The sequence below is a fragment of the Phaethon aethereus genome (assembly GCF_964289735.1).
Source record: "Phaethon aethereus genome assembly, chromosome: 1".
Lineage (NCBI taxonomy): Eukaryota > Metazoa > Chordata > Aves > Phaethontiformes > Phaethontidae > Phaethon > Phaethon aethereus.
Genome location: NC_138575.1, coordinates 223,642,932 through 223,655,767, shown reverse-complemented (window position 1 = coordinate 223,655,767; position 12,836 = coordinate 223,642,932). Strand labels below are relative to the sequence as shown.

The 12,836-nt window shown below is 51.4% G+C and overlaps 1 protein-coding gene across 1 annotated transcript; it reads right to left on the bottom strand.

The window, feature by feature from the left end:
• Positions 1 to 1,003: 1,003 nt before the first annotated feature.
• Positions 1,004 to 2,086, bottom strand: LOC309414876 (olfactory receptor 51H1-like; the record flags this gene model as incomplete). Its single annotated transcript, XM_082012255.1, has 1 exon — positions 1,004 to 2,086. The coding sequence occupies one exon, from the start codon at positions 2,084 to 2,086 to the stop codon at positions 1,130 to 1,132; it is 957 nt and encodes a 318-aa protein (XP_081868381.1). The 3' UTR covers positions 1,004 to 1,129.
• Positions 2,087 to 12,836: the final 10,750 nt, after the last annotated feature.

Here is a 12,836-nt window from a genome sequence, read left to right as displayed (position 1 = left end):
TTTTGCCAGAGAGGCAGTTGGTTCAAAACGCCGGATTTGTCAGCAGCTGACATGCATCGGCTGCATTATCCTCCATCGGCTCTGCACCTCAGGGAGCTGCTCCCACCGCCCACCAGCTGATGACAGCAACCCTTGCTCTTCCCCGGGGCTTGCCCAGTCTGACCCACTGGATTTGGCAAAACACTCAAGCACGAGACAAGCGGCTCCTTCATGTGCTCACACAAGGACATGGCTGCAGTTGCACGGCGTAACACTGCTGAGCGCTGAGGTCTCCGTGGTTAAGTCCCCAGCGTCTGACCTCTTGTTGGCAGATCGGAGCAGCTTGACAATTTCAGTAGGCACAGACGGAGATATACAAATTCCCTGTCTTCAGACGTCTACTTTACAGACCCCTGGAAAAATACAGGAGAGGCTTCTGGCAGCTTCTCCTCCACAAGGCCCAGGATCTGCATGTTAAACACCCACGTTTGCCTTGCAGACACCTTTGTTTATGGTGGAAAATAAAAATGGGAACAAACTTTTTAGCAGGGCCTGTTGCAACAGGACAAGGCGTAATGGTTTTAAACTAAAGGTGGGTAGATGTAGACTAGGTATAAGGAAGACATTTTTTACAACGAGGGTGGTATTAGCACCCGTCTATCCTCCATAACTGTAAAGAATCACATCATTTGTATAATGACATCTAAGGAGTCTCATATGATCACAAAACCCTTGGAACTGACGGTTTCAGGTAATGGTCCGATATAGGGATATTATAATTAAAAGCACAAGTCTGACAATACTGTTTATATTTCTTCGGAGACCAGAACTGCTGTTAGCAGTGAATCCCTTGATGAAAGGCTGCTCTCGGCAGTCTTCTCTCTCCCCACCTGCAGGGAGGGCAGCTCCATCACACAGCCACACCAGCTCTGCCCTCTTGCAGACCTTCTTGAGAAATGGGGCACCCCAAAACAGGAGGTGGAGTAATGTGAATTGCCATAATCCAACCCTCCATGGAGTGGAAAAGAGCTGTGTTGCGGAAGAGGGGATGGGTTTCTTCTGGCATGGGTGACTTTGGGAGAAGGTGTTGCCCATGAGCGACAGGGGAAAGCAAGGAGGAGACTGGCTTTGGGGCATTGCTGCTCTGGGACTAGACCTGCTGCTGGGTCCCTCTCTGACAGAGCAGGATGAGGATCCGCCTGCGGATCTGCTTGGTTTTCCAGCTGTACACGAGCGGGTTCAGGACAGGTGGCACCAGGAGATAGGCATCAGCCAGGAGCACGTGGGTGAGGGGAGTCAAGTGCTTCCCGAACCTGTGGATGATGGACAAGCCAATGAGCGGGATGTAGAAGATCAGGACGGCACAGAGGTGGGAGATGCACGTACTAAAGGCTTTGGCTCGTGCTTCCTGGGAGACGGTGTTCAAGATGGCTCTGATGATCATCATATAAGACAGGAGTATGGTCAGGGAGTCCAGGCCCTTGGTGAGTATCACCGCAATCAGCCCGTACAAGCTGTTGACGCTGACATCCCCACAAACCAGCCTCAGCATGTCCTGGTGCAGACAGAAGGAGTAAGACAGGACATGGGACCTGCAGAAAGGCATCTTCTTAATAAGGATGGCAACGGGTACCACCACACAGATGCCCCGCATGAAGATTGCCCCCCCTGCCTTTGTTATCAGTGAGTTCGTCAGGACAGAGGCATAGCGCAAAGGGTAGCAAATAGCAACAAAGCGGTCGAAGGCCATGGCCACCAGGACCCCAGACTCGATGGCAGAGAAGGAGTGGATGAAGTACATCTGGACAATGCACGCCTCAAAGCAGAGGGAGGTGGACTCAAACCAAAAAATGGCCAGCATGGTGGGCAGGGTGGAGAGAGACAAGCCCAGGTCTGCCACGGCCAGCATGGAGAGGAAATAGTACATCGGTGTATGGAGGCTGTGGTCTGTCTTTATCATCCAGAGTAAGGTGCAGTTCCCCAGGAGCATGAGGAGGTATAGGCAGCAGAGAGGCAATGCCATCCAGTAGCTGCCCATCGGCAGACTGGGAATGCCGGTGAGGATGAAGGTCAGGGGACTGGTCCCAGTCCTATTGGAAGATGACATCTCACGCACGATGGTCCAGGGGTCTGGAAATAATAGTGTCTTGGAATAAAAGCCCGGCTATGAGACCCTCCACACACCCCAGCTACAACAGTGTTAGGAGGACAGGCTCCTGAGAGCCAAGAACCCCTGTGCAGCTGCCCTCAAGCATATCTATCACATCAGCCAGGGAAAAGCCACGGTGGAGCAGCCCTGGGGTCACTGAATGGGCTGTGCACAGCAGCAGATAACGAGGAAAGAGCAGTGCACCCTCGTTGTAGTCTCCGACATTCAACTACCCAGGGTTTCAGGAGGTTCGGTGCTCAGACCTTTGGGAGGTCCCTGAAAGCTTCTCAGCAGCACAGTGAGGACAAGAGCCTGGGGCCAGGGTGCTCCTGCTTGGGGAAGGAGGAGAGGTGGGATGGAGACCTGGAGGTCAGCCTTGGGAAGGGGGCTGGCTGCTCCCCGCAGCAGCAGCAGGAGCAGCGCTGGCCACACTGGTCCCTGCAGGGCTGAGGAGCGGGAAGTGGGGATGGAGGGGGAGAGAGATGAAGGCAGAGAAAGGTCAACGTTTGTGCTGAACTGAACGCGTTCAGAATGTCAGAGTTCAGACAACTCTGAGCTGAGAAGTAGCCCTCGTGACTTTGTGCTGATTTCTTCCCTTTTTGTTTAAGTATGACCAAACAAAAAACACTTTAGGGAGCTTTATCAGCTAAGCCTGCAGGTCAATTAACCAAACTAACACTGGTGGAAGGAAAATGGATTTGTGCTTTACAGCTGCCAAGAAGGTTAAATGGAAAGGAAGAAATTCAGAGGCTCAAATAAGACCGAGAACCTGAAGTGGTGTTTCGCCCACCTGAGGCTATCAGAAAAGCCAACAGCAGACAGCAGGTCTCCGTTTAAGCACCCTGGAAGCCGCCTGCTTTCCTGGGCAGCCTCAGGGCGACCCTCAGCGATGGGACAGTGGGGCAAGCGGGGGAGATCTCCAGAGAAACGTTCCAAACAGGCTTCGCTGCGAAGGCAGTTAAATTTAGTGCATCTGAAACGCGGCGGCCGAACACTGGTGGTCACAGCAGCGCATCCCCGCCTCTCGCTGGGGATGGGAAAATGTGCATGGCTCTAGTCAGCTGGAAGCTAACATTATTTTTTTTTATAATGGAGGAACACAAAATGATTGAGATTTGTCCCAGAGTTTGTCTGCACATGCACACACACACTCTGAGACCTCATCTGCTATCAGGAGGGGAAAAAAAAAAAAATATCAAGTTTTCAGATGGCCAAAGGGTCAGGCCTGAAAGGCAGTGGTGGGAGAGCAGTCGTGCCTACAAATGACGCAGGTCACCATGGGGCTGGTCTCCTCCAGCAGCCCATGGTGCAGCTCCTCAGAAGCCGTCAAACACCCACTTCCCTGACCAGGGGAAAAAGTCACGCAGGGACTCACAGCCTAGCACGGACTGCCCCTGGGATGGGAGAAAAAAGCTCCCTGAAACCGCACCGAGCAGTGTGGGAGAGGGAGAACTGGGAAGGCGAATGAGGGTGTAAAGAACCTAAAGCCGAGGAGCTGAAGACCCCCCTTTGCTCCTGTGGGGACCAAAGGCATTGTAGAAATAAGCTTACACATCCTATTTGTGTAGCACTGCAGAGAACAAGAGAAATTCTTAATTATTGACCAAGGCCAATTTTTAGGGTGGCTTTTCATTCATATCAAGCCCATCCGTATATATGAGATCAAAAGTAGTATTTAGTAAGGCAATTTGCTCCTAGCACTTTCCTAATACACTGGTTTGTTGGTTCTGACAGAGACTTGTACAAATCCTTGTCTTGATGCAAGTGCTCAAATAAATTGTCCTTGCAGAGGAAGAACATCTCTATTCTGTCATCTTCGGGCAGCTCACCCTGTACTTACCCCAGGTCATGGCAGCGGATGCGGGCCGGGGACCGGGAACACACTGGCTGCACACACTGCTGCAGGCAGGCACTGGGAAAGCCGTATTTAACCCAGCCGGAGCAAACCCCACGGGTCTCACCCAGGGAGTCACAGCTGATTTCTTTGCTCTTCAGGGGGTGTGGGCACCATGGGACTGCATACAAGTAGTTTTTCCTGTCTTCTCTGAAAAAAAATGGCAGAGTGCAAAAACGGGAGTGAAGGCAGCTTTGGGGCATTGGTCGTAAAAAAAAAAAAAAAAAAGGTAAAAAAAGGGTATTCAGAAAATGCCCCAGTTTTACCCTGCTCTGTGAAACTTTTGCATTCTGGAAAGTGAAGAGACCCGGCCCCGGTGCCTTCCACCCCCCAGGTGCCTCCGCGCAGCTCCCCCATTTACACATAGGTAGGCTTTATACATGTATTTTTGTATGTGTGTGTGTATCGCATTCAGCTAGGTAGATAGGTTAAATACAAGGAAAGAAGGACAATAAGAAAAATCCCCGAAAGGTTCCCAAAAAAGAGCACAAACCAAAAGAGCCAGCCAATGGATTCCTGATCGGAAACTTTATTTTGAGGATTTTTTGGATCCTGTGATGCGTCTCACGCAGGTCTCTGTGTGGGCGGTGGGTGGTGGGGTACGGAGATGGAGGCTGGTGCGGGGCTCCCCTTGTCCGCAGCGGTGGGGAGCCGCCAGCTGCCTGCAAGGCCAGGACAGGGCACCGAGGCGGCGGGTGGTGCGGGGATGCCTTCGTCCCCGCTGGGACAAAGCCTTGGGCTGCCTGTTCCCCGCCCCCGGGGCACGGGCCGGGGCTGTGTGTGCTTCCTCGCCCTTCGGCCAGCGTCCTCGTAGCACGCCGTGACGCTCCGGGGCTGGTGGCGAGGCGGGAGCGGGCGACAGCACGGCGCGGTCTGGTCGTGTCCCTGCCCGGGCTGCGGAGACAGGATCGGAGGAACGCCTTGCTGAAGGCTGCTGTGGATCCAGGTTATTTACATGAGTTCGAACAGAGATCGGGAGAGTCTTGGAAGAGGGACTGCTGGGGGCTGCCTAAAGCAGACCAGCCCCTTCCTGAAATAAGAATAGCAGGATGCCGTAGAATTAAGGGGCACGAAAAGCCACCCCCCGCGGCTTTTGTATGATCTGCAGACTTGCTGAGCATGCGCTCTGCCCCATCATCTGGGTCATTAGATGAAGTGGTTAAACAGCACCGGCCCCAATATTGACTCACTAGTCACACCAGTGACTGGCCGGACCTTGTGCCACTGGTCACGACCCTCCGAGCCAGGCAGCTCAGCCTCTTTTCTCCCCCGGGACTCAAGGAGCCTGTCCAGGAGGTGAATATTCTGGTGTGGTGGGGAGAAGACCCAGGACCACTGCAGAGCGCGGAGCTGCGTGCGCAGATGAAGCACCTGGAGCAGCGGCGTTCCAGCATGGCGCCGCGCCTGGGACAGGCCAGGGTGTCCTACAAGCTTGGGCTTGGCCCGCGTCGGTGGCACTGATCCCGGCCGCGACAGCGTTCCGCGGTGAGAAGTGCGGGTCTGTGGGCGCCGTGGGAAGTGCTGGGTTTTGGTCTCCCGGATCTCCTCCGTCACCGACACGTGACGGCTCTGTGAGCCGGCAGTTGCTGTTATCCGAGGTTCCCTCTGCCATCTGCAGCACTGCGCTTTTTGTGATCGTCAGGATTTGTCCCAGACTTACCCAAAACTGCCTCCAGACGTCGGGAGCCTGGGATCAGGCGCGGAGCTGCTGCAGCTTGAGCTGTGGGTGTCAGGCAAGCGCGGTCCTTCCTCGGGGCTGTGTTACCGCTCGGACAAGGTGTAGCTCAGCCCACGGGGAGCAAAGCTGAAGCCAAGCAGAAGTTCCCAGTGTTTTCTGGGGGTTAGAGCAGTCTCTCCAGCACTTTCTGCAGCTCAGATGATGCAAAATACCCTGAGAAAGGCTCTGACTGCTTTGCTTGTCAGGCAGGGTCTTTGTCAGGACTGTGGGAGGAAAGAAACGATTCCCGGATGGCATTCCCAATGTGAATACATTTGTCATCTTGAAATTTCCCTGTTGTTGCCGTAACATACCTTGTGCCCTAGCTGAGAGCACAAGGGTGGGAGAGGTACGAATCGAAAAACTATGCTATGAACACAAAAACTACAGAATTTAGACTAAGCAGAATCACGCTCACTTTGGACTTGGCAAGGCAATTTTTTACTCTTACCTTCAAAGTCCCCTGGAACTTAAATTTACAGACCTTATCCTTTCCTGAGACTTCCGTTGTGTAAGACAACATGCTTGCTTGCAATGGGACAAAGCATTTACCAGCACCTCCCTCCTCCACAAACACCGCGTGTCTGTGTCTGGGATGGAGCCTGTCAGGAGACCTTCAGCACTGCGGATGCTTCCAGCTGTGGCAACGGCTCAGCGCCCAGCAAAACGGGGTACGGCTCTGAGAGTACTGCTGCAAGTGGTAATAGCGTAAGTTGCTCAAGGCTTGTACTGCGAATTTGGAATACAGAGGCCCTGTATAATACAGAGGCAGGGCTGAGCCTGAGCCAGGAATTCAAAGCAGGATATACTGATGCCTCTCTGTTCTTCATCCTTGCTTCTAAATTCTTGTTGCCAATTACAATAACATAGTTGATAAATATCATTCTTCACTTCAAGGCTTAGGAGCTCAAGCAGGTCTGCATGGAGCTCATGTCAGCATTCCAGAACATCAGCTTCAGGGCTGCATTTTTCCCCCAACAGGTTTCCCAGGGTCGGAAACCTCTCACCTCTGCTCTGTCTGCTTCACTGAGTCACGGCAACGCCTCCTCGTCTTTTACGGGGTGAGACAGGACTGAAGCCCACATACTGTTTCTTGGCTACGTTGTCCGTCATTCTGTCTGTCCTCAGGACATATTGTGCCGGGCATATGCTGGTTTATGTACAGGGAGATCAGCTGCAGTTCTTGTTTGCCTCGAGGCTTCTTCATCCACTCGCTGTCGCTCATGGAGACGTCTGTGTTGCTGCTAATGGCCCTGGGTAGCTTTGTGGCAAACCACAACCTCCTGCAGTACAAGTCAATTGTAACCGCTTGAGGGATGAGCATGGTGGCACTGGTGTTTGTGTCCTTCTTGTCTCAGGAGGGAAAGTGCCTGCACGTCCTGGGCTGGATGCTTGAAAGGCTGCAAAGAGGCAAAATGGCAAAAACTGGGAAGCAGATTTTTATTTTTTAAAATTATCTACAATAGCATCAGCCCCTTATTGTGGCCCACTGTGATGTGCATTGGTGAGGTACAGAGAACTTCTCTGGAGGTCTGTCCTCAGCCTGGGCCACAGACCCAGCCTGGCTGGGACACCAGAGGAAGGTGAATGTGGAGGATGCTCTGCATGGGGCAGAGCAGGGTGTAGTGGCAGAGAAGTGCTTGCGGCAGAGAGGTGTGGAGGAGTGAGGGGTTCCTAGGGGGGATCCTCACTGATAAGAGAAGTTGAGAGCTGGTTCACCATGTAAAAGGGATCATAGAATCATAAAATCATAGAATCTTTGGGTTGAAAGGGACTTTTCAAGGCCATCTAGTCCAACCCCCTGCCATGAGCAGGGACATCCCCAACTACAACTACAGCAGGGTGCTCAGAGCCCCGTCCAGCCTGACCTGGGAGGTTTCCAGGGATGGGGCATCCACCACCTCTCTGGGCAACCTGGGACAGGGTTTCACCACCCTCCGTGTCAACAATGTCTTCCTTAGATCTAGTCTAAATCTACCCTCTTTGAGTTTAAAACCGTTACCCCTTGCCCCATCGCAACAGGCCCTGCTAAAAAGTCTGTCCCCACCTTTCTCCTCAGCCCCTCTCAGCCCTGGCAGCTGCAGGAAGGTCTCCCCGGAGCCTTCTCTGCTCCAGGCTGAGCCCCTCCAGCTCTCCCAGCCTGTCCTCTCAGCAGAGCTGTTCCAGCCCTCAGAGCATTGCTGGGACCTCCTCTGGCCCTGCTCCAGCAGGTCCGTGTCTCTCCTGTGCCGAGGGCTCCAGAGCTGGACGCAGCCCTGCAGGGGGGTCTCCCCAGAGCGGGGCAGAGGGGCAGAACCCCCTCCCTCGCCCCGCTGGCCACGTGGCTTTGGGGGCAGCCCAGGACAATAACATCTTCAGAGGGTTTGTGATGTTTGATCTGCGGTCTAAAGCAGAACTATTGAGGGAAGTCTAGATGAATCACTCATCATCATTGCAGGGCAATGGCACAGGACAGAAAAGCAGAAGGGAGAATTTCGCCAAACACAGGATTTGGTCAGGTGGGTTACAGGGGACAAGTCACCGTTAGTACCTAAGTGATGCCTCATCTCCTTAGGACAGTTCAAAAATGACCAGATTGGAATTTCTTCTGAAACCCACATCACCATCCCCATTGCTGTTGTCTCAACGCTCCGAGCAGACCCTGCTTTACACTTTCAACAGCCAGGAATGTCAGTGTCTCCAGCTCTTTTGCAACTAAACCAGCCTATGTCCCAGCCTTGACCATGGTCATGAGGTTGCACCCATGAGCTTGCAGGGTGCAGCAACACACAGTGAGTAGTGTGGCACGGGGGTACCCCCCTCACCCCACCCACACTTCCTTCTGCCTTTTAACTCTATGAGTCCTCAAAACCAGGCGTGCACCCACTGCTCCACACTGGTGCAGTAAGTCTGGGCTCCACGTCAGTGATGTTCCTCCAGGGCACAGCAGTGAGGACACAACTCTGTGCCCCAAACAGCAGTTAGGGAGGGGACAGCAAAGGGCATGAAGCAGTCCTGCTGACCAACTCGTCCCTGTTGCTTCTAAGGTAGATAATAAATAACCCACAGAGTAATGCTAACCTGCTGGTGGTCCTACAGGCTGTGTCAATTCTGTATGAATAGTTACCCATGCAAACTATTGTCTTTTTCGAGTCTCAAGCACCTTAAGGGAGGCATTGTCCCTGTTGAAGGGTCATTTCTCTTGGCAAAGAGATTCTGTGCCTGAATGCGTCTTCTTAATGAGTATAAATACCCGATGGGATGGAATTACAAAGACAAAGCCGCATTCTTCTCTGTGGTATCCAGTGAAAGAACAAGAGGTAATGGGCTCAAACTAGAAAAACCAGGAAATTCCATTTAAACATAACAACTATCTTTTTTTTTATGATGAGGTTAATCAAACACTGGCACAGGTTGCCCAGAGAGGCTGTAGAGCCTCCATCCTTGGAGATACACAAACCCCAGGTGTACATGGTCCTGGGAAACCTGCTCTGGGTGACCCTTCCATGAGCAGAGGGGTTGGCCAGGGAGATCTCCAGAGGTCCCTGCCAGCCTCAGTGATGCTGTGACTCTGGATAGCATGTACACTTGTTCCACACTATAAAGGTACTGCTCTGCTGGTACTACAGTGCAGCGCTCATGCTAGTAACGTAACTTCAGCATAAAAAAATTAACACACTTAAAATTCTAAGGCTGCCAGAACACCACTTGTCTCCAGAGGAGAGACAGAACCAAGTCCTTCTCTGCCCCTTCTGTTCTGTAGCTTCTGGGCACTGTGACAGTCCTTCTGCCTGCACCTGGATGTGATGAACCTGGCCTGCGCCAACACCACCCCCAGCGTGGTGTACGGCCTCACCGCCGTCCTGCTGGTCATGGGGCTGGACGCCATCCTCATCTGCCTCTCCTACATGCTGATCCTCAAGGCTGGTGTCACGGAAGGAGAAGCTCAAGATGTTCAGCACCTGCGCTGCCCATATCTGTGTGGTCCTGGCCTTCTACGTGCCCCTGATTGGGCTGTCCATGGTGCACAGGTTTGGGAAGGACCTGGCTCCACTGGTCCATATCACCATGAGGAACACCTACATCTTGGTGCCCTCTGCACTCAACCTCATCATCTACAGGGTCAGGACCAAGCACATACAGAGGATGCTGATTTCAATTAAGATTTCCAATGACAGAACTGCCCATTGAACTGTAGCAAGCTCTTGACTTTTTCTTGACTTAGTTTTGGGGTTGGAGAATGTGCTCCTCTTCTTTGACTATGCAGCACGCTGCCTTAGCCCGTGGCAGGCTCTCAGTCACTATCACAACACAAATAACAAAAATTTATGACTGCAAATTGTAAGGCAAATATACTTTGTGCAGCAAGCACTAGTACTGTAGTAAGACTACACAAGCTTAGCAGGTTGATGGCTTTATGGATGCAGTTAGAGCCCTTCAGGAGTCAAGATTTAGCTAGGGCTTGTTCCTTTCCTTGCAGTGCATCCCAGTGCGTCCCAGAAAGGCACTGGGACAGACAGACAGTATAAACCACTTTCATCTAATATTAACTTTTTCAGTGTGTCTTCTTTTTCTCGCATTTATACACTGCTTATAATTTAGAAAAATATTTTTGGAAGGAACAGATAAATACCACTTTGTGGAAGCAGAAATTTCTAGCACAAATCTGATTAAAAGCTTCATTTCCTGAATTAGGAACAAATTAACAAAATTATCCACACAGCACAAAGCAAAACAATATTTGTAAATAGCAGATCAAGATATTTGTGGTGATGTGTACTGGCTGTAGATGGTAAGGTTTGGGTAGTGGAGGGGGCTGCAGGGGTGGCCATGAGGAAGGTCCAGAGCTGCCCTGTGCCGGACACAGATGGTTTCAGCTGGATCAGTAACAGACCCACCATGCACCAAAGCTGAGCCAGCCAGGGGAGTTTGTGGTGTCTTTGCGAAAACATATTTAAGAAAGGGCAGAAAATGTCAGACTGAGAGAGGAGTAGTGAACAAAAAGAGTGAGAAACAGCAAGGGGAACACCAAGGTCAGAGCAGTAGTAGGTGCTGCATGGTGGTGGAAGCACTCCCACCGAAGGGGCTGTAGGCTGTAGAGGACCCCCACCAGAGTAGGTACACTCCAGAAGGGACTGCAGTCCATGAGTAACCCATGCCAGAGAAGATAGACCCTAAAGGGACTGTGGCCCAATGAAGGACCCACACTGGAGCAGGTACCCCCGCAATGGGAATGCAGCCTGTGGCTCAGCCCATGCTAGAGCATTGGAAATGAGTGAGAAGGAAGGAGTGGCAGAGAGAAACCACTGTGTGTACTGTGACCCTGACCTGCGCCAGTCATCATCTCACTGAGGGGACTGAGTGAAACCTGCAGTGATAACAAAGAGAGGAGAGGAGTCTGGAGTGAAGAAATGACTGGGTACCACTGAAGTTTTCAAGGAGTCATCAGTCATAACTCCAAGATGCCTATTTCTGAGTGAGGATGCACAGCTTGTAGCACAACATTGCCTATGTAAAAATTGGGCTGTATTTTGCAAGGGCACCTCAGTTTTAATGAATCTATACTGAATTTTACTGTCCAGTTCATTTCTTCATCATTCAGCTTTGCAAAGTTCTCCTATAATCGCTCATCTCTACTACTTTGGGTATAGTGGTTTCATAAAAAGCTTCATAACCTTCAAAACCTTCCCTAGATCTCTGATCCGTAGAATAATGGCTGAGGACAGCCTGAGGGAAGTAAACAGAGACCCCACAAGACCCTGTGACCTTCATGGTAGGGTGGATGATGAGCCACCACACATAATATGAGCTTGCTGGATGTGGGGATTTCTTACCTGCTGGGCTGCAATTGCAAAAGCCAGGACAGGGATGCAACAGATACTGATATATTAGCAAAACAAGCCAGACTTTGCTCTTGTGCCATATATATTTGACAGTGTCAACAGGAATCTCCTTTTGTAATAGTCCAGATTCATAAATATGCCAGCTATACAGCAAAACACATTTCTTACTGTGAGACTTGGAGAAAATAAAGGAAGTAGACAGATACACTAATTCAGTAGAAATGTTATAGATTTCTTTCTTTTTTTGTGCTATATTTGCAGCGTTGATCTATGAGTCAGATCTACGGCAGCCTAGCACATCAATAAACAACTCAGGCAACAGAAATCACATCTAAGTCACATGAGGACAATCACAACCGAAGAGACAGATAAAAAAGCCAGTGCTCACAGGTGCTTGTGCTCTTCCCCATGACCCTGGGGAGCTGGTCCCCTGAGCCCTCCAGTGCATACAGGGCTGGAGGAAGGGGACAGCGCCCTGCCTTTGCTATTGAGGGGGGATAAGGTGCATGCAGCAGGTTTAACCTTACCCTTACTGAGACTGTCCCCAGAGCTCACGCTGGAAACTGCAAGCGACCCTCCTCCAGGCAGATGCGTCATCGGCCATTGCAGGTCTAGCCAAGAGGCTGGGAGCAGGAGCGGGGCTCCAGGCTGGTTTGTGCCTGTGCCAGTGCCATGTGCCTGAGGAGTGGGCATCACCCACCACCCACCCCCTCTCCTGACAGCGAGGGTCAGCGCCTTGAACCTCACTCCTCCCCCAGCTGCCTGCCAACATGAGGTGGTTTGGTCCCTCCTTCCCCCACCCACTCTAGTTAAATGGTCCAGCAGCATCAACCGCTCTTTGGAGAGGACCTGCAGGCCATCAGCTCGTTTCCTTAACACACAAGAAGAGAAGAAATGCAGTCTGTGGAGCTCAAACAAGAATGTTATTTACCTCCAGCTCACTGTCAGCACAGAGACGTCAAAGCTGTGACTGAAAATTTTCCTGTTCTACACAGGCTGACCTCTGGATTCAGCAGCCTCCTTAGTTTGTCAAGTAGGCTTTGCTGCTTGCTGCAGGCAGTGATGAACCGAAACGCTATGCATTTTCAGTACATATGTACAATCGTTTCAAAATTCTCAAGTCAAACTTGGAAAGATTCAGGAGAAGAGATGGGAGCTGTTTAAAGCGGATCATGCACTTGCTGCAGAGTTATGTGTCCAGGGTTAATTTTCGTGGCCCATCATGGGCTGATATTTGCATACGCAGTTGTATGGATATTCCTTTGTGCTCCTGTG